The following is a 21,573-nucleotide window of genomic DNA, read 5'->3' on the forward strand; positions in this document are numbered from 1 at the left end:
CTGCTCTCTGCCGAGGTTTCAGAAAGCAGAGTGTTAAGCTAGCTTCCCTGCCACCCACCTCTCCTGCCCATGGCTTATCTTGTTGAGTGGAATTAGCTGGATTCCCAGCGACGAGCACAGCCCCCAGCCGCTGCTCGAATCACAGCTCTCCTGCAACGCCCCCGACCTGAGGAGCTGGGGAGGTTATGGGGGAAAAATGGGGTAAAATTGAGGCTGTTCAGCGCTCAGGTGAGAGCCCGGCACGACAAGAGCCCCCCAGTGCTCCTCTTACTGGAGGAAGCAAGGAGGAGATTTTCTTCGGGGCTGTGTCTTTCGAGGTAAATTCGGCTGGGGAGCCCTGCCGGAGGAAACACGCTGGGCCAAACTCTGCACTGAGTAACACCCCGCGGGGTTTTACGCAGGAGCGCGGAGGAGAAGCTGTGTGCTTTGGGAAAACCTCCCCCAGCCGTGCTTCAGCTGCTCCACGGGGGTGTAGCCATCCTCGCAAAGCGCTCGGAGTTTCTCAGGTGGGCAGAGCTGTTCAAGCACAGCAGCTCACTGAGCAGCAGAGGATTCGAGGAGTTTTTGCTCTAGTGCTGAGGAAGGGGAGCTCCTGGATGGTCAGCGGGCCAGCTTCGGCTCTCACCTCTGCTTCCCTTCCTCCTCTCTTTCTTCCAGACCTCAGGGAAGCTGTGGACGAGCCTCAGCTCTTGCAGTACCTGTGCTGATGGCTGCATCCCCGGGGCACAGCCCTGCCACCCCGCAGACCTTTCGTGACTGTCCCCGGTGGGATCCAAGTGCCTGGCACGCCTCCAGCGAGCGCCCTGCGGGCTTAGAGCCTCGAGGAGCTAAAATCCTGGAGAGAAGCTTTGTTAATTGCTTAAGTCCATGCTCGTGCTTCGCCACCGGCTGGCACGGATGCCGCAGCCGTGGTTCGTGCCAGCAGCACAAGGGGTTTCCTGCGGTGCTGGGTGCCCGCGGGTCCGTGGTACCCTTACAGCTGTGATGTGTCTCCAGCAGGCTGCTCATGGCCGGAGCAGTCCCATGATCAGACAAGGGAGATAAAAAGGGGGTTGCTCTGGGGGTGGGCAGCGCCGTGTACCTGCTGTGGGGCTGCTCTGCGGGCCTCGCTCTTCGTGTCTGACCCCCAGGGGAACCAAGGAGCCCCCCAGGGCTCTGTGATGCTCCCCACAAAATGCCCGTGACTGATGCTTAGGCTGATTTATTACATTATATTTTTTTTCCTAAACTGCCAAGGAAGTCCCTCAGGACAGGGAGAAAGCCCCCAAAAGACACATTTCAGGCCAGATGCTGCGATGGGACTTTGCCAGGGGCCGTGCTCACTGGCAGCTGGTGGGCTGTGTGCTTTTCCTTGCTGTGCCACAGGAGCTGCATCGTGACTCAGAGCTGGTGGGTAGGGTTTGCTGGATTTGCCTCTGCCTCCTCCTCGCTCTGGTCCCTGGCGGCCAGGCGGCTCCTCCTGGGCCCACAGTGGGGCCAGAGGCTTCTCATCCCAGCACCCTCATCCCACAGAGGCTCTCCAGCTTCTCTTCATCCCCCTGGCCGTTTCCAGCGGGGTGTTAGTGCTGGAATTGGGGTGTCACTGGAAGGAGCCCTTCAGGAGGCTCCCGTTTACCTGAGGCCCCGTACGCTGCTGGAGCTGAGCTGCCAGGAAACCTGTGGGTGGTGTGATGCCCAGTCTGTCCTGCCCCATCCTCACGGATGAGGTGGGCACAGGCGAGCCCCTTCCTCATTCCCCATGGTCTCCTAGGGACAAGAAGCTCGTGCCCTGGTGAGGCCGGGCGCACAGCTGCCCTTTGCTTTGGGTTTGCTTCCTTGTGGCTTTAATTGGCAGTGGGGTTGGCGGCCTGATGAGGAAGGGCAGAGGCAGCCACAGCCCTCCTTTCCCCATTTACAGCCCTCCTTTCCCCATTTACAGCCCTCCTTTCCCATTTACAGCCCTCCTTTCCCCATTTACAGCCCTCCTTTCCCCATTTACAGCCCTCCTTTCCCATTTACAGCCCTCCTTTCCCATTTACAGCCCTCCTTTCCCCAGTTACAGCCTCAGGGTGTGTGTGTGTGGGGGGTGGGAACAGGCCTCCAGCCCTCAGCTTTGGCTAAGGAAAAGCAGGAAGTTTTAGCTGGGTAACAAGGGACTCCTTTTATTTTCTTTTATATTTTTCCTGATCATCACTGAATATGCAAAGCAGGACTGCCATAAACAGAAAAAAAAATAATGGAGTTAGCCTTGCGAGGCTGGAGTAACGATGGGAGTGTGTGCTGCTACCTGGGGAGTGGGGCAGGGAGGTGTTTGGGGTTTTTTTACAGGTGGTGTGAGGCACTGGGGGGGACCAGAGCTGGGCACACGGTCACGGCGGAGGCTGCAGGTGTTTAATTCCAGCACCGGAGCTGCTGGAAAACTCCTCATCTTTCCATCCGAAGCACATCAGCCGCCGGTGAGCACCTCACAGGGAGGCCCCTCTCCATCGTGGGGGCTCCCGAAATGCTTTTTCTTACCGCTGCCGGCTTGGAGAGCTTCGCTCTGCACATCACAACCCCGCTGAGCGGTCGGGAGGCAGTTTTCCTGTTGTCTTCGCTGTGGTTTTTGGGGTGACGCCGCCCCCGTGCCGATGCTCCGGCTGGCCCGGCGGGACTCCTCGGCGGGGTTCGAGCCTTGTGGCGGCTCGGTGCTCGAGGCGAGCTTGCTCCAGAGCCCGGCTCCTCTCGTATTTACCTCTCTGCACGTCCCCCACCCATCGACCGAGGGCAGGATGTGGCTTCTCGCCCTGCAGAGCTCAAACCAGGCGCCGCTTCCCCGGCCCAAAGCGTGACAAAATGGGTGACAGCCCTTAGCAAAGCAGGGAAATACCCTCGCTGGGTTTTAACCGGGCCTCCCGCTGGCGGGCTCCTTGTCTCCAGCAACCTGGAACGAGCTGGGCTTCCCCTGGGAGAAGGGGAAGAGGCAGGCTGAGCTGGGGTTTGCCCGGTGTGCAGCAATTTGGTGGCAACGAGCAGCCTGAATTTACCTCCCGGTGTCCCTGCGGGGTGAGGAGATGCTGCCTTGCAGAGCAGAGGGTTACAGAAAGGCTAAGGGAATTCCCCGAGATCCCCTGCATTTGCTTAGGGGGATCTCGGGGATTTGAACTCAATATGAGGTTCCTAAATCAGTGCCCTACCTGTGGGGCCGTCCTGCTTCATCCCATATTGTGTGGCCGCGTGGGCGCCTCTCCACGCCTGGTCTGGGTCTTGCTGAGGCTGAAATTGGGACCCAAGTGGTTGCAGAGCCATGTGGGCTGGAGACAGGGAGGACTTTCAGCTCAGAGAGTAAATTAGGGTCTTCCAGCTCTCTTGCACGAGAAAAGTCCCGTTCCTCATCCTCAGGGCTGAAGCTGAACCCACAAGTCTCAGATCTCAGAAGGTAACCAAGGAGGTGACAACTTTGTCCGTGCTGCATCTGGCCAAGATGGTGCTGTCACTGAAATGGGTTCAGCTCAGTAGGTCAGTTAAAATGTCTTTAAAAAATCATCACATTGCATTGGTTTGGGTCTGGTTTTGCTATTTTGAAGTATTTTATGGGAGTATTTATATCGAAGTACTTGTGTGAGATGTTAGCAGCTCTCTCTGTTACAGTAATAATTTGCCACTGGCTTTAAAAGCAGCTGAAAATACATTTTTACTGTCAAGCCCAGATTGCATCCTGTCACTACAGCTTAAATCCTCGCTGAACTTGGCAAGCCTGGGGACCAAAGTCACTGTGGTGCCTGTGGAAACAATGCCCCTCATTGTGCCGGGGTGTCATCAAGTCCCGTTCATTAAATCCACTGATCCCAGCTAAAAAGCTACTGCCTCTGAATGGAAGTGTGGAGAGACCGAATTGGTCCTGGTGGGGCAATTTTGATTGAATATCTCCGGCAGCAGAAGGCAAAAGGAAGAGCATCTTCTGCAGACCCCTCACCTGAGCAGAAGGTCCTGAGCACGAGCAGGAGGCTCGTGCTCTGTTAGGGTGTTGCTGTCAGGACATCAAATGTAAGAGAAGGAAAATGCCTTTGAAAATCCCCAGCTGTGCTTCCTCAGGTTGGGCCCTTCTCGTCTGCCCGGGGCTCTCGCTTCTTGCTCAGCCCCACAGCAAAGCGCGGGGTTTTTCCCGGTGCTCTTCTTGGTTGTTCTCTGCAGACCAGAAGCAGAACCTTTGCTGGCTGGGTGACGGCCAAAATATTGCTTGTTTTCTCGGTGCATGGTGCAATACCTACAAGTGTGCAGAGCTGGGGTATTTTTGCAACAAAAGCAGCTTTCCAGATTTTATTTCCTTCCTTTTTTTTTTTTTTTTTTCCCTTATTGCCCCAGCCAGGAGCCCACTGAGCCGGAGAAGAGCTTTGATGGGTAGCAGAGACTTCTGTCAATAAAAGAAAAATGTTGCGGTGTTAGGCCTGCTTAAAAAAGAAAACAAACAAAAAATAAGTTTTTTTTTTTTTTTTTTTTTTTAACATTTATCTCTCATGGCGTGGTTAGTTCCTGTCCCTCGTCTGCACACCCTGCCTGTGCATGTGCTGTCTGCAGGAGGCAGTGACACTGAGTCAGCACAAAAGCTGACATCGGCTTTTGTAGGAGGAGTAGGAACCCTCCTGGAAAGGGGAGGTGTTGAGGTGTTGCATCCATTCCTGGGATGCTGCTGGGAGCTGCAGTGGTGCTGAGCCCCCTCCTGTAACCCATCCCATTATGTGTTGCAGATCGAGGCGCTGATGATGGAGATGCAGAACCCAGACACGGGCATCAAGACGCAGACGCAGAGGGTGATGATCACCAACATCCCCCATGCTGTGGCAGGTAGGAGCTTCTCTGGGGTCCAGGCCAAAAACTTCATCACAGAAAAACTGTGTGTGCAGGCTCCTTGGCCACCCCTGGGTTATTGCTTCATGGGGGCATGTTGGAGCCCATGTTCCCAATGAGTATTTGCTGTATGGCCCGTGAGATCTCCCTTTATCTTCCTCTCACTCGTGTCTTGTTTCATTCCTAGCTCTTTGAATAAGAGACACAGATTTCTAATCGTGCACTTTCACCTATCTCACGTGAGTTTCTCTTAGAGCAGAGGTGAACAGGTGCTGCAGCTCCAGACCTGGAGTATTGCTGGTGATGCTGGGTCACAAATAAGGATAAATATTAAGATCTGATTAAAAGAGGCAGAGTGGAATCGAAATGAGGTATCATGCTTCAGAAATGAGCAACAAGCAATTAGTCTTCCCTTTAACATTTTCTGATAATAATCATTTTTCTTCATCATGCAGGAAAAGAACAAAATATTCAGCCCACTCCTTTGCCTCTAAGTGACAGCTTTCCCTCCTTCAAGCGGGCTGGAGAAGAAACAAGACGTGGAGCTGGGTTGTGAGGTGTCACGTCTAGCGGTACAGGCAGCTCTTAGCACAGTCTCCTTTGTGCCTGCTAGCTCCTTTCACAGGGCAGCAGCAATGCACCACCAGTACCTCCGCTCCCTGTTCTCCAAGCCTCCACAAAAGCTCTTGTGGGGGACCTTCAACCTATAAATATTCACACATACTGAACCAGTGTTTCCTCCTGATTTTTTTTTTATTTTTTTTCTGCAGAACTTTGAAATTCAGAACACAAAATCCCCCTGAAACCAAAGAGCTTGCTGTGGGCAAATCAGGAGAGAGCTCAGCCAAATAGCTGAATTCATCCTGAGCACGTTTGCGAAGCCCTGTAGGCTCTGCATTTTGTTTGCCCTGTTTTTTTTTTCCCTTAAATGCAGAAGCAGAGGCACAGAGGTTTAAGGCAGTTGCCCATGGATCCAGTCAGAGTCAGTGAAAGGGTAAGGAGAAGTTGGGTGAAGCTCATTCTCACAAGCATCCTCCATGTGTTTTAGCATATCGAGAGCCTGGCTCACACAGCTGTCACACAGCAGACCTTGTTGGGGTGCTCTGCATCTGCAAAAGACGCGTTCTTGCCTCCCCTAGTCCTTACTGCATGGTTAGGGCAGAAAAGTTCCTCCTGTCGTGCAGATGACGTGCCAGCCACACCAAGTGCAGAGGGAACAAGTACTTCTCCTGATGTCTGGCCGGTGTGAAACACCACTTCCCAAAAGGCCGTGGCTGGCTGGTGTGGAGGGAAGATGCCCGTTGCTGCTCGTTGTCTTTGCGTGCCGTGGGCTTTGTTCTGCTTCCTTAGCCAGACCTGCTGCACGTTACCTCTCGCACAAGTCATGCATTTCAGTCCAATTCTGCTAGGCAAGGGAGTTGCAGTCTCCTTGCACCGCAGTCATCACTCTCTGAACTGTGATGGTTTTGGTGTTGCAAGAGTTGCATGTGTACGGATTGGCTTCTGGGTGTTGCCTAAGAGACTAATTCGTTTTTAATAAAGGGATGGTGAAGACAGGAGGGTGATTCAATCAGTGGACGCAGATGCACAGAGGAGAGCTCAGGTCTTTGCGTGCAGGCAGCTAACTAGGTGGATTCAGCATCAGTAAAATGGCTTACAGCCGAGGAGACAAAGAAACGTTCGTGTTCAATGCGTGCCTTTGGGAGAAAAAGCTTACAGAGCGAGCTGTCTAGAAATGAGTGATGAGATAATCCTTTAATTTCATCTATTTCAGGAAGCAGGCGGTAGGATAAGAGCTCTAAGCCCCTATTAGAAAGCTAAGTCATCACTGCAATGTCAAGAAAGGTCAGCGTTTCGATCTGCAATCCTGGGAGACTTTTGGAGGAAAAGGCCAATAACTGATCAGGAGTTGAGTGCGTTTTCCTCTGGTCCTGTTTACGTGGAAGGAGGTTAACGCAATTTGCCTCCCAGAACAGAAAACTAAAACCAGTGGATGTTTGTGCTGACTGGGGTAGGACTGACCAAAACCAGGGGGAGATGGAGAGTTTGTGAATGCAGAGATCTTGTTTGGGTTTCACGTGGTCTGTTACTGCTGCAGCTTGGATCTCAGACCCAGGTACCCTTCTGCTCTGAAACTTGTCTCCCGTAGAGGGCTGGAGGGGACCGGTCACCGGGCTGTTACTACAATCAGGACAGGACCATGCTCTGTGAACCCGGAGATGCTTTGCAATGAATCTTTCAAGGCAAGATTTGCAAAACAAGGGGCACTTCCCTTTTCCCGTGAGTGTAAGCGGTTGCACCACCCAAGTCACCCAGTGGTTGGGGTTTAAGCGTTGCTCAGGCCATGTGTGCTTCTGTACACGTGAGTGTGTCCTCCTGAGTTCGCTACCTGCCTCGTGCTCCTGCTCCCAGACAAAGACTGACACCTACACGGTCAGGAGAACACCATAATGACAGCATGGCCAGGGAGATACCAGCCGTGATGTTTGCAAGAAGGGGTCTGTGCAGTCCCTGGGCTCCAGGGACGGCATTAGGTGAGGAGTGGAGAGGTCTCCTTTTGGCCTGCAGATTGCACACTCCTGCTTTCAAGTGCCTGATGTGTTCTCTACTTTACAGGTAACGACATACTGCAGTGGATTCTCCAGCGTCTGCAGATCACTGATGAAGGTGGGTAGAAAATGTAAAAAGTGATGTGCAAATTTGAGCTGTAAAACTTTAAGATCTGCATAGACAAAACCTCCTAGATGAATTCTTCTCTCCTGAGTAGCAGCTCACTTCCAAATTCCAGCTGTGTTTCCATGCAATCAAACTTCTGTCTTCTCTGTTTTCAGAGGCACTACACCTGGGGGACCTGTTCGTCAAATATGGGTACATCTACCCTCTTCAGGAGCCAAAGAATCTCACCCTGAAGACAGACGGGAGTCTGTACAGGTTCCAGGTGAGTTACACCTTGTGTAAAGCGAGGGAGCTCAGCATGAGGTTTGGAAACAGGCTCCGAGGGCAGTTCCCCAGGAGCTGGAGCCACGAGGCCCTGCGCTGTAGCCGTGCGAATCACTCAGGGTATGGGAGGAAGGAAGAAGGGATCCACAGAGCAGCCTCAGGCCAGTTTCCCCAGCCTGATGTCAGTGCTGGGTATCAGAGCACGGTTTACAGGCAAACCGTGATACTTCCTTTAACTAAACTAGTGTTCCTGCTCAGCTTTAAAATAGCTGTCCTTTCCTGCAAAGGTATGCTTCCTTCCAGCTTTAATGTAGCAAGTGGAATCCGTGAGTGATTGTAGCATGATGTGGGGAGGCTGAATAGTGAATGCACAAAACCCACAGTAAAGGTGGGATTTTATCAAGGTTCACGGCTGGAGAGCTTCCACTATGATGGGAAATTAGGGGTACTTTGAATGAGAAGTCCGTTTCCCTCATGCTGACAGATCAGGCTCCAACATCTCGGTCCAAATGCCCAGGCAGCAGTGTAAGGTTGGCCACGTTAAGTGGCTGCAGGGCAGAAGTGGGGTTGGCATTGGCAGCCTGATGACCCCGATTCTTCTCCTGTAGCCGTCCTGCACCGCCGCGCGTGCTGACACCGCTAAGGAGCTCAGGTTCTCAGCAGGGCAGAGGAAAGGTTTCTTCTCCCTCTAGTGTGGGCAGTGCTGTGTGCTGCTTGGCATGAGTTCAAGGCTGTTGTGCACTAGCAAAAGGCTTGTTTTTTTCTGCAGACGCCATATTTCTGGCCCACGCAGAGCTGGCCTGCTGATGACACTGACTACGGTACGTGATAGCGTTGTGTGTGTCTAGGAGGGATATAACCAGTCCAAGTGTTTGTGCTTGCAGTCCTGTGACCAGCCCTTAGATTTTCTTTCATATTGTTTTGTGAACGCTCCGGATGTGCACACCTTGCTGTGCCCTTGGTGATGTGACGTGCTTAAACTCCTCTTACATTCCAACAAGTTCCATCAGACTGGAATGCACCTAAAATGCTCTGCTGGGTACAGAAGACTTTAAACACAAGGTCAGATTTCCCTAAATCCTTAAGTGTATTTCTGGATATGTGCCCAAGGCTGTCTTCCTGAAGGTTCGGATCGAGCCCTGCATCCAGAGATGGTTCTTTCTGTACATCATGCACAGTGCCTGCCAGCACTTGACAGCTCTTCCCTCTCAATCTTCTGCTGCCATGATGATGCCTTTTAGTATCGGGCTGGTGATGAAACTAGGGCTGATCAGCTTGATTTGCTCCTCCGGGTTGTGCAGTTCATGGATGAGTTTGTTTATGCCAAGATTGTCCTCTGTGGTTTTATCTATGTTGTGCTGTAGAACTTCTGGAAAAAAAGCACATTTTACGTTGGAATGCTTTAAATAGAACTTGGAAGAAAACATTGGCCTGTAACTGGAAAACTTGGAGGATGAACTCTAAGAAACCTCAACATCTTAAAGATTTGTCCCAGTATAGTTTGACCCCTGAAGCCCTGCCTGAGCTCCCGGAGGAGGAGGAGCTGCTGGTGGAAGGCACACGCCACCGTGGTTGCTCCCCACCAACACATTGCCTTGCGAAGTGCTGGTGACAAAGCAAAGCAGCAGGTTCATTTTTCTTCAGTGAGCTTTTGTGAGCTTGGAGCTCATGCCCAGGAGGGAATTATAACAGACCAAAGTCCCTGTGTTTTCCATGGGGGCAATTTATTAATTATTCTTGAATTTGTTGGTGTAAGTATAGCTGACCGCTTGTGTGCTTCTCCATCCGCAGCAATTTACCTAGCAAAGAAGAACATTAAGAAGAAGGGGATTTTAGAAGAATATGAGAAGGTAAGGAGACGCTGTACTCATTCCACTGCAACCCCCTAAGTTGCTGTATAATTTGTAGCCCTCCATTGCTGTGAAAGGGGCATGGCAAAAATAATCTCTTTTCAATGAGGTGTTATTCCATTTGTGTCAAAAAACAAAGCTGTGGAATTGAAATATTTGGCTAATGCAGAAAAATACTCTTAATTCAGTGACAATTTTAGCAGGAGTAATTGCTCTCCTTGCTAGGGCATTTCAAATTGTTGCAATTCATATAATTACATTCAGAGCAATCCAGATTTTTTGGCTCAGTTGCCAGCCTGGCCTGGTGGAGCTATGGAGAGTGAAGAAAACCCCAGTCTGGGAGCACCTTATCCAGAATTTTCACACTAACTGCTTTTTCATTTTTATTCCAGGAACATTACAACATGCTCAATAAAAAAATAAACTACAAGTGGGATTTTGTTATTATGCAAGCCAAAGAGCAGTATAAGTGAGTTGACTTGCGTTCTGTTATTTGCATCACTGGGGAGGGTATGAGGAGGCAGAGCTTTCCTGTCTCGGTACACAGTTAAATTACAGCTTAAAGCATAAACTGCAGTTTTAAAATAACTTGCGAGTGCTCCTCAGGATGGTGAAATAAAGCTGCTGTTCATATCGGGCTGAGGGGTTCTCCATTGAACGTGGAAACTTTGCTCACTACACACATCACAAGTGCAGGATTTCAGCCGTTTCCAAATGACTGGACACCCCCTTGTAAAGTCTCACCCTCACCTGCTGCACCTGCATTTCTCTCCCTGCCTGACATTTGTCCACCAGGGACCAGGAATCGGTGTGGTTTGTCAGAGCGAGAGCACAGGGGTGGGAGCCCTTCCAGCTGACATAAGCACATGGCTCTTCACAAGTGGTTTTTGCACATGTACAAGTGTGAAAGGGGAGGCTGAGATGTTGCACCTGATGCGACTCCCTGCAGAAGCTGAGCTGTGGTGCTGCAGCATGCAACCCTGTGAGGTACAGCTGCCTTTAGCTCAATGCCAAGGTTGTCCGTGAGCATTTGCAGGTCTGGCCACCAGCTATTACTGGGCTGTTTCAGTTACTGTTTGTACACGTCTCACGGCAGAACTTCAGGGCTGACTCAAGAAGTGTTCCCAGCAGAGACTTCTGGAGAAAACTCTGAAATACATGCTTAGGCAGCGTGCCAGAACGACTTGATGTGGGGAGCTGAATCCGTCAGATTCCCAGGAAAGTTGGTGGAAATGAGATGGGATCGCTCCTTTGGAGATAAGATCTCGCCTCGTTCTGTGGCTTCCTTTTAGCATTTCTTACCTTGCAGCGTGCCATGCGCTGCCCCTGCCGTTCTGCAGCCGTTTCTGCCTTCGCTGGGATGGGAGCCAAGCCGTCAGCGTGCAGCTCATCAGATAACTGTCTCATTAAGCACGGCGCTGTTGCTCTTGTAAATTGAGGTCAAACTTGGGCTCAGAGATACCAAATGCCATTCTGGAGGTGGATGCTGACACAGTGCCTGAACTAGTGGATTCAGCGTGGCTGAGGCTGTTCGGTGGTGCTGAGTGGTGCAGAGCAGCCCACAGCCACCGCATTCGGCCACAGCAGGGTGGCCCCATGCAAACACCCCATCGGGGATGTTCCCTTGCCCATGCTCAGCACTGAAATGTGCCCAGAACTCGTCTGGGAAAAAATTAGTTGGTTCAGCCCCAAACCATGCTAGTTCCTCTTCTGCTTAATAGTAGAGATTGAGTTTTTTAGTGCCTGGGAACGCAGCTTGGCACTGCTTTCCAAATAATTTCTCTGAGAAATGTGCCTTTTACCGAGGGGTGCCAGGCTGGGTGTGGGCAGCATCTCTGCAGAGCGCTGCTCAGGTACCGCACGGTGCCATCGGGGGTGGGTGGACACGAAGCAGCGGGGCTGGCTGCAGGCAGTGGGGGTTTCAGGGTGAAACCCGACCGCAGGGCTGGCTGCCTGATCAAAAGAGGATGTGTCTGCTTCCAGCTGAGCTCGGGAAGAAGACGATTTCTCAAAAGCTAGAAGCAGGGAGGAGCGGCAGTCATGCGCGGCCATGTGAACGGCGGGCGGCGTAGGCCAGAATTAGCTGTGCGAGGCTGTGGTCAGGAGCCTGATGCAGAGCATGGTGCAGCCAGGCTGGGACCCATGGTGGGGGGGCTGAGGATGTGCCACCTTTGTCATCTTGATGTTTTTAGGGGAGAAACGTTCCTGATTTCCCGTTCTTGGCTTTGCAGGGCAGGGAAGGAGCGGAAGAAGGCGGACAGGTACGCCCTGGATTGCCAGGAGAGAGCCTACTGGCTTGTGAACAGGACTCCTGTAAGTAGAGGATGGAGGTGTGTGGCTTTGTATCTCAGCAGTGCCCTCCTTAGAGCCCCTGGGACAAGCTCCTGCCTGCTAGGGGAACAGCCATGGTCACAGCCCCAGGGTGTGCACCCCATTGCAGGGAAGGGGTCAGCCTGGACCCTCTATGAAATGTAGAGAGCCATGAGCAGAGCAAAAGGGGGCCACGGGGCTGAAGAATTGACTGACTCAGTGGCAACCATGGAAAAGAGGTGTGGGGAGAGGTTGTATGTCCAAACGGGAGCAATCCACAGCTCCACCAGCCTTCCCAGCCACAACCAGTCTGGGATGCAAAATGAGCCCAGAATTCACACCACCTTCCCCATGATTGCTCTCCCAGGGGCAAGGGAAGGAGATTTGGCTGCAGCAGCCGTGCTCAAGGGGAGAGTTCCCAGAGATGGGGCAGAGCTCCCCTGGGGCACGCGTGCTCAGCAGTGCCAGGCAAACCTGTGCTGCTCGCAGCCTGCTCTGGGGCTGTGCTCCGTGCTCTCGGGTCAGAGGCTTTGAAGGTGAGAGTGGAGAGTGACGAGTGGCAGCCCTCAGGGCTTGGGAACCTCCCTGTGCATTCGTGTGTCCCCCAGACTTTAAATCAGTGACAAAGCTCTGCTTCTTTCCTGCTCCTAACAGCCCGGCATGCTCGACGTCCTGGAGTATGGATTAGACCGCGCAACTGATCCCAATGAAAATAAGGTAAACCAGGTGAGGCAACGTTTGTTCACTGTTGGATTCGTTTGGGAGGACCCAGACAACGTCCCCGGGATGGTGTTTTTGGGGGGAACGTGGGCTGTGCAAGTCAGCCCGGCCACGACAGCCAAATGTGCCAGAAGTTGAAGCTGTCTCATTGTCCAGGGTGTGGGGCCCTCAAAATAGGTTTTGGCAGCTTCTTCTGGCTTTATCAGCTTCCATGACACAGCCGTCAGTGTGTGTGTAGCTAGAGGAAGTGTTTTCTCTGCTGGTGAGGCTGAATTAAGGAATCCTCTACCCGCAGATGCTGATTGCTGCCTTGTTATTAGTGCTGAATGAACTCAGCGTGGGCTTGAGGAGTGTAAAGGACCAGAGGAAAGATTCGAGTTTAAAATAAAATGGCAGAATCCCTTCGTGGGGGTAAATGTGTGGCAAAAAGTTGGGGTGGTGGGTGGGAGACACAATAGTTGTGTGAGAATTCACATTGTGAGGCCGAACCATCAAGAAACACAATTAATGAACTGAGACTGTGGAGGCTGCAACTGGGTGGGACTGGTTTGGAGTCCACAATGAGGTGAACGCAGCTCGAGGAGGAGCTGGAGCTGATCTCCTGCTCCTTCCTCAGCCCTTTAAAGCGATCCTGTGTTTGTGCACTTAATGGTGTTCATCTGAAAGTGAAGCCAGAGCGTGTCTCAGCAATTAAATGCAAATGGGACTGCGATCACACTCGCTGCATTCCCACAACTTCTCATTTTTGTAACAGCCTTTAAACATCTCAACAGCCAGAGGCAGGATAATTGCTTTGGCCAACTGTGTTCTGTTACCATAGAGACTGAAAATGAGCAAAATGTAGGTTTGGGGTGTATTTTATTTTTTTTCTTGCTGTAAGTAGCAGCTGCAGAGAGCCCTTTTTTTTGAGAGAGAAGGAAAGAGAAACAGAGAGAGAGAGAGAGAGAGAGAGAGCAGGAGGGGGGAAAGAGAGAAATGGAAGAGGAGTAGCCAGCTTCTCACCCACAGTTTTACAGCTGACACAAGAGATTTTAGCTTTGCAAATAGCCTGAAAGCCCATAGGCATCCAAAACCAAAAAAAAATCCAAAGTCTGTGGACAGCCAAAAGCTCACACATACTCACCACTGGACTTGAAGCTTTTTTTTTTTTTTCTTTTTCCCTGCAGGCTGCAGAAAGCATAACAAACAGAAACACCTGTGGCTCAGCAGCCTCTGTTGGGCAGAAGGGGTGGCCCATCTCTGTAAATTCGGACCTGGGCTGTATTTGTTTGTATCCCATCCCTCGCTAAGGCAGCAGGGAGTTTTACTGATGTTTTCTGTGGGCCCAGCCTCTTGCTCTGAGGTGAAACAACAGGAGCAGAAAACGAGGGCTTGAATCCAGCACCCATTTGTTGTATTTTTGACTCCGATCCCACTAGAAATAGCTTGACTTCACTGGCCAATTAATTTACCTTTATCTTGACAGCCGAGAAAGAAAAGACTCCCAGTGATAATTCATTCCTGACATCAGGATGGCTTCTTTGAAGCTGCTAGTGGCAAGAACATCTCTTTTTCGCTTGCCTCAGACCCTTTGGTGAGCTGCTCGCTCTAATTGATAGATAAACAGGCGCTCAGCCACACGTTGCACTCCTTCCAAGGGGACTTTCATCGCTGACCCGTGGGCACGCTATGAGAATGAGTTAGGAGTTGTAGCTGGACAGGAGAAGCAAGGCAGCAATCGTTGTCCATTGATCAGCTAATTAAGGGCTGCTTTAGCCTTTTTTAACCCAGGTCTCGGGCTCAGGATGAAGCATCGCTGCTCAGTGAGTTACCAGGCAACTGCCAGAGCCCACTGGCTCTCCTGCAGGTGCGGCTTTTGCCTTCTTCTGTGAGCAGAAGGCCTTTAAAATGGTGCTCTAGCCTAGCCAAAATCACTGTGCTGGATTCAGGGACTCCTGAACGAAACACCCTGGTGTGCTGCATGCAGCAAACCAGCTGCAGCAGCTCCCTGTAGTCGCTGCTGACCTTGAATTTCCCCAGCCCCCGTCAGTTTGGCTGCCCCATAAACACGCGGCTTCCGCTGCATCCGTCTGGTGAACCAACGGGATCAGGAGCAAATAAACAAGATCGGGGGGAAAACCGGCTATTTGAAAGGAACCCAACATCTGGACTGCTCAAAGGCTGATTTCCAGCTGTTGGGGGGGGGAAACACGAGCGCAGCAGGGCTGTGTGTGCAGATGGGTGTGTGCTAGGTGCTGAATTCGCCTCTGGAGTGCAGGGCTCCCCGCTGGCTGCCTGCAGGGAGGTTTGCACACCAAAAGGGGGGTTTGTGTGTGCAGAAGCAGCTGGCTGCATGCTCCAGTGCTGCTGCTCATTGAGACAGGCGGTGCCTGCAGGTTTTTGCTCTGACTGGAGGAAAGCGAGCTGTGCAGGGGGGCAGGCTGTTGGTGCTGCCCCGTGCTTGGCGCAGGTGCTTTGCGCAGCATCCCCGTGCTCATTTTTGCTGCTTACTGACCTGCAAGGGGGGCATTGCCATCATTCGGGGAACAGACAGGCTGCAGGGTGATTCGACCAGGTCTAAAATTCCCTCTGAGCTCCACCTGGGCACACGTGAAAGCTGCCGTCCAGCTGTTTGCATCCCCTGCAAACACTGCGCAGCAGCCCGATGGGCCAAAACCCATCACCATCATCTCCACAGCGTGGTTGGGACAGCCCACGCCGAGAGCAGAGGAGGTCCGTCATCCAGCTGGAAGCTAGCAGGGGATGTCCCAGCTCCCTGTAGGAGCTCGGGGCTCCAGCCACGTGGATCAGCCCTCGGCTTGGGTGCTGGCTGGCTCCCAGCTCCGCTTTGCAGCTGCGTGCACGGGGAGCGCTCAGCTGGCAGCAGCAGGTTGTGACGAGGCTGCTCTGGGTCCTGGGGAGGAGGATGTGCTTCTAATGAGCATGTGGCCCTCGCCTGAGTCAGCCGGAGCTCTTTCACTAATTGCCATTTTGATTGGAAGCCTGCAGGGCTGGGGAGCTTATCCACGGTAATTGCGCTAAGTCACTCATTAAGCGCATTGCAAAATTAATCTCGTTATGAGAAATTACACTTTTGTTCCAAATGTGATTTCCTTCTAAATGGCAGAGGGCGGATGGGTGCTATGGGGCCTTGCTGCTGTCAGCAGCTGGGGGTTGGGGTGGGGTAGAGCTCAAAGGACACAGAGAATAGCCAGGGTCATGGTACCAGCAGCAAAGCTGGAAATGCTGCTGTGGGGAGCACTGTGGGAGGAAGGAAAATGAAATGATGTGCAGCCATGGCGTGAGACAGCTGAGATCCTTCCCAGTTGCTATTGGTTTCAGAACTGGAGAGGGCTGAGCACAGCCAGCGCCTGCAGTCGTCGGTGGGGCGATGGATGCTGTGCTCCGTGCTGGGCTCCTGTTTGATTCCTCTCCAGTTCAGTGTTTGTGACAACTGAGCCATGCTCAGCCCTTCTCATGCCATCGCCCCCAGCTCCTACCTGCTGCAGCAGGAGGGGGTCCTCAGTGTAGGATGCACCTACAAAAAATCTTTCCCTGTATGCAGATGTCTCATTAGCTTTGATTTTTTTTTTACATATGTACACATAACTTCTCTTCAGTGCTGGTAGTTTAATTTATTTCTGGCTCTGTGTAACGCTTAACTCACTGGGTTCTCTTTCTCTTTCCCCACAGCTATTTGTCTCGTGTGTGTGTGGTGTGCTGCGTGACTCTGAGACCCCTGTAGAAGACAAACCCAACCTAACAGCCTCGTGAGCTGCCGTCCAGCCGTTAGCCAGCGTCCACCTCCTCACCCCTGCACCGCGCCTGCCCAAGGCACCCGCCTGACAAAGCAGAAGACGACATGAGGGGCCTTTTAAAATCCTCTAATGGTTTTAACCTCTTGGTTTTCCTAAAGTAAATGCCCCAGCCACTCTTAAGTTTCCTCAAACGGAACAGGTCAGCTGGCGCTTTGGAAATCTGATGGGGCCTCACTTGTGTCTCAGGTTCCCCAAGCAGACAGTGAGCTCCTCTTGGGCAGGAATTAGGTGACCTGAAACAGAAAGTTCTCTAAAGAGGGCGTTTCTAGGACAGTGACTGCAGCTCGTTTCTCTGTGCAAGCAGGTGGTGAGGCTTTTTGGGGTTTGGTTTTTTATTTTGACTTCCATTTCTACAGCGTATCTGAAACAATAATGCTGCTGTAGAAATGGGGGGGAAGAAGAGGTGCCCGCACAAGAGCTTTCCTGGCATCAGGGGTGCAGCTAAGCCCAGAAGGGTGAAAAGCTGCTCTGTAGTCCTTGTGCCTTCCAGTTCTGAGGCTGTACGGCCCTGTGGCCAACGATCCTGTTGTTGACCAAGAGCTTTGTACCCCGTTGATGTGTCAGCCCCAAAAGGGGCAGCTTCGTGTGCAGGTTCCCTGCTGGGAAGGTGGGAGACGCAGGCTGCCTCTGGCATTTGTTGCCAGATGTTGCCTTCCTCACCGCTCACAAACGCTGCGCTTCCAGCAGGCACTCTGCAGCCTGGTGTCTGCCACGGGGTTAATTGGCTGGGGTGATTCTGGGCCGCAGAGGAGCTGCAGGGCTCTTGTTGGTTAAAATGGGAGATGCAGAACTGAAAGGCTGCAGAAGCTTTTAAAGGCTGGCTGGGAGCATCACCGACTGAGCCTGTCTTTCGCTCTCCTTCCTCAAGCTTATTTCCCACAAAGTAACTGTGCTTCAAAGGAAGCTGGGTGAATAAACACCCTGCAGTTAATTTCTTGCCTTCAATTGCTTGCTCATTTGTGGATGACATCTAACACAGTCTGCGTTCCTCAAACCCCGACGTAAGCACCCCTTGCGCAGCAGATACTGCATCTGAGGCTTTTAATTGTGGTGTTTGTATTTTGCAATGTGTTGGTTCCTGTCTCCTTTAGCGAGTATTGAATGATCTAATCTGTGTCTCGTAAACGAATCTATTTTAGCTACATTAGAATACCCCCTTAATTGAAGGCACACAGGCAGGCTGTGATGGAAGAAGCAACACTAAATAGTAAATAGAGCTAATGGCACGATTTACGGTGTGTGGATGCTCTTAGCTTTGATGATACCCTGATTAGCTGAGCTGCTGTGTTTGATTTTAATTGTAATGAGAATTAATTGGAGAGCACTGCACAACAGCAGCCCCACGATAGTGTTTTCGTGTTTCAAAAAAAGGTGAGTGCAAGCACCCACCCCAATTTAATGGTTTTTGTTTCTTTATGTTACAGAAAAAAACAATGGATGTTTATAGGAGAGAGGTAACTAACCATTCCCTTATTTCTACACGTTCAGCCTGTATGTATTGCTTATTTCAGTATTGTGTGGGGGACCAAAGCCCCCTTTGCAGGGTATAAACTTTTTAGAAATGCCTGGGTTTGGCTGTCAGAGTCTCTGAGCTATGAAGCTTCCAGTCAATATGTTTTCAGGACGTTTTCTCCCACTACAGGCAGCCAGCAGCTCTCCCAGCGATGGGAAGGCTCAGCAAGGGCTGACACCGGGGCTGAAATCCAATCGATCAAAATTAGTGGTGGGGAAATCATGGGAGCTACATCCAGCGGCGCCAGCGTAGAGACAGCCAAGGATCAATGCTAATTACATGCTAAATCATCCAGAGCGTTTCTAGGTGCCCAGAATGGTAGCTATTACCCAATTTTTATATAGCATGGAGAGTGGTTTTAATTACTTGCACATTGCAAAATGCTCTGGTGATATTTGCAATAAGCTCGGTGAAAATAGCCCCTTCACTGTGACAGCTGAGGGATTCTGTGATTCCGTGGGCATCCAGCGGGTTACTGGGAGGACGCCCTCCTCCAGCACTCAGGTTCGGATGGAGCTGGCCTCGTCTTCACATCTCCCTGCTCCTAACCACGGCTGTTTCTGATCCCTCTCAGATCATGTACTATCAGCTGGCCATCATGAAGTCCAGAGTGAAATCTTCCGTCTCCCTTGGAGGGTAAGTCCTGATTTCTTTCTGTCCACACCTTAATTAGGCTCCGGCGCTCATCTCTAGCGAGATGATTCAGCTCTGCTCTGGCAGCCAGTGACTCACCGGGGGAATCGAGCCGGTGGCCACGCTCAGTGCTGTCTGCGTCCTGCCTGTCTGCGCCCGAAGGCACAAGGCAGAGGGGGGGGCAGAGCCCCAGTCACGATGAAGAGCCCCTTGCAGCTAAGGGAGCTTTACTACAACCGCCTGCAGAGCAGCTTCAGCCTCTCAGCTGAGCTTCCCTTTGAGATTGGCTCTGCAGGCTGGAAAAGCAGCTCTGGAGGCTGGCCTGCTGGGGTGCAGCCCTATGTCCTGTGCCTGTTCTGTGTGGGATGAGTAGGCAGGGAGACAGATCGACCCTCCTGGCCCCAGGATTCAGCCCCAGGGAGTGTTCCTGCTCAAAAGGTATCGCCCTCAGAAGGCAGCAGGGCTGGGGGAGTCTCTGATTAGTCTGCATTACAAAGGAACACACTTTCCTCCCCAGGAAAAGTCCAAGCAATTAATTAGCAAGTCCTCTTCTCAGTGGGAGTGTTTCCTGATCAGATTTTTGATGAAGCCAATTAAGTGCAAAGCTCCCAGTCCCAGTGTTAGCTGCTGCTGCATTTGCCACGGGTGTTTCTTACCTGGAATCCTGTGTGCTGGGCAGCTCCCTGGAGGTGCAGTCCACATCCCCAGGCTGTTTCACATAGTCCTTGCCATCCAGTGTTTCCTATAAAACCTGAGATAAACACGATGCTCAGGCCTGTTAGACAGAAGATAGTTACGGATGAACGAAATAGGAGGATGAGCCCAGGAAGCTGTGCCATCTCCTGAGAACCACAGCTTGCAAGGCACCAGCAGCTCTTTCTTCACCTGTCACTGACTGCCTGGTTGCATGAAATGCTCCTTGCCTCAATTTTCCAACCTGTGAGCTGGAGCTGGGGGCACCTGTCTGCCTTTAGGAATTTTGCAGTGCTTAACTGTTTGGCACAAACATTTTTTACACAATACTCCTTGTCTTATGATGGATAATACCCAGTGTCTGGATCAAAAACTCCTTAGAAAAGTTGGATCCCCATCTTGAGCTATGGGATTTGCTCCAAATCAAATTATTATTGATGAGGATAAGATCAGAGAGTAGATAATGTGCATGCATCAGAGCATTGCATTGATTTAGGAGGAGCTGCAAAGCACTCATCATTCAAAGGACGGAGCAATGTTACCCGAGTTGACAGGTTTAGATTTGCAGCTTGATTAGAATACATGGATCGGATGGAATTATGCAGGTGCTGAATGCCTTGGCATTTCGGATGAGAAGATAGGATCAAGCACTCCTGTGCCAAACCTGCGGTGTGCTTTGTGCAGTCGCATTGTAGAACCGAGGGATCCGTGCCAAGGTGCCTGTTAGCTACGGGCCCTTGGACAGTGCGCTCCCAGCTCTGAGCACATAAAAGCAGCTTGGCCTGGAAGGAGTTTGAAACAGAGAAACCAGAGGAATTTATTTTTTTTTCAAGAATGAAAAAGGGAGGAGAAAACTAAAATTCCAGGACATTAGTGAAATTGGTTGTAATTACCAGTCTCGCCAGCCTAGAAGGTAGGAGAAATGTTTGTCTGGTTCCTGCTAGGGTAGGGAGATTTTTGCTTTGTGCTGAGCCCTCAGACTCATTTGCAGAGGAATGGGCTGTGTGGTAGGTGAGCAGTGGCACGGGGAAGCCCCCAGCACCACCTCACCTCTCCCAGAGCTTGCTGGGCTCTCCCACACCCTGCCAGGAGGCTGCAGAGAACCCAGCCTGAGCAAACACCGTGCTTGCTTTCCTCTTCTCTGGCACTTCCCTCCTTGTAGTGTGTGGCACGAAACAGCACAGGCAGACGTTTCTCAGGCTGAGCTGCTGGCTGGAGAAGGAACCAGCACTCGTCTGGGGGCTCAGTCCCACTTCTTGAAGTGAGGAGGCAAAAAGGAGGGAGGAGAGACTGGGATTTCCCAGCACTTGAGCTGACAAAATCCCTGCTTTGAAAGACACTCGTGAGATTACTGCCAGGCAAGGGGAAAAGATGAACAGCACTAATGAATCAATTTTTGCAGTAAGGCAGGGGTCACGTTGCAGACCCCCGTGGTAAGGCTGCACCTCTGAAGATACCCGAAATCTGTGCAGCCACTTGGTGGTTGTAACGGGGCTGGCAGCAACTCTGCTTGCAAATTAAGATTTTCGTTTTGCTGGATTTGCCTGCAGGCTTGTGAAGTACTCCGAGCAGTTCCTCTCCAATGACCCTATCCTGTCGGGATGTCTCCCCAGCAACCCCTGGGTAACAGACGACCCTGAGTTCTGGGATCTCAACGCCAAGCTGTATGTATTTATATTCGTTTGCCAGCCTGTGGTTTACGCTGACCTTTATGCTGATAGAGATCAGAAAGGGGAAGCATTGATCTCATCGTGATATCCGGTCTCTGGTTGTGAGCAGGGAAGCATTCCCTTTCTGACACAGCTACAGAAAGTGTCTCCTGGGAATACTTTGTGCTGAACTTGCAGCATTATCTTCTTGAAGTGGGGCCTTCTTTAATGTTATAGAAATGTCTGAACTGTTGGGAGCATGCACTTAAAAGCTGCCGAGTGGGTCTAATCCTCCCCTAGGATAAGTGCAGTCCAGTTTTACTAGCACAGCAGTGTGGAACATGACCAGTTATGCTCAGGTATAGCACTGGATTTAGTGCTAACCTTACTACTTCAGCTGCTGCCAGTGGTGTAGCAATTCGGAGTTCAGCTATTTGGTCTCCACACACACCTGAAGTTGCTTTCTTATAGAGAGTTTGGGTTGGAGACACCTGCTGGTGGTCCACCCCTTCTCTGCAGTCTCCCTTGGTGTTGCATTCGGACAGCATCTGCTAATTACACAGAGGCATCTCCGGGTTTGAAGCATACAGCATGTAGCTGGTTCTAACGTGAGAGCAGCAATGCTGTTACAGTGCTGATATCCCATTAGACAGCCCCAAAGG

The 21,573-nt window shown here is 51.5% G+C and overlaps 1 protein-coding gene across 1 annotated transcript in view; it reads left to right on the forward strand.

Annotated features, from left to right (window-relative positions):
- The window catches only part of RGS9 (regulator of G protein signaling 9), a 33,052-nt gene that overhangs the window by 919 nt on the left and 10,560 nt on the right, over positions 1 to 21,573 (forward strand). Inside the window, exons 2-12 of the mRNA XM_082774852.1 lie at positions 4,707 to 4,803; positions 7,423 to 7,473; positions 7,638 to 7,744; positions 8,516 to 8,567; positions 9,538 to 9,596; positions 9,989 to 10,065; positions 11,828 to 11,909; positions 12,561 to 12,623; positions 17,848 to 17,877; positions 18,511 to 18,572; positions 20,813 to 20,926. Coding sequence (XP_082630978.1) covers positions 4,707 to 4,803; positions 7,423 to 7,473; positions 7,638 to 7,744; positions 8,516 to 8,567; positions 9,538 to 9,596; positions 9,989 to 10,065; positions 11,828 to 11,909; positions 12,561 to 12,623; positions 17,848 to 17,877; positions 18,511 to 18,572; positions 20,813 to 20,926 — 794 coding nt within the window. The remainder of the gene's footprint in view (positions 1 to 4,706; positions 4,804 to 7,422; positions 7,474 to 7,637; positions 7,745 to 8,515; positions 8,568 to 9,537; positions 9,597 to 9,988; positions 10,066 to 11,827; positions 11,910 to 12,560; positions 12,624 to 17,847; positions 17,878 to 18,510; positions 18,573 to 20,812; positions 20,927 to 21,573) is intronic.

The sequence above is a fragment of the Aythya marila genome, assembly GCF_965140915.1.
Source record: "Aythya marila genome assembly, chromosome: 18".
Lineage (NCBI taxonomy): Eukaryota > Metazoa > Chordata > Aves > Anseriformes > Anatidae > Aythya > Aythya marila.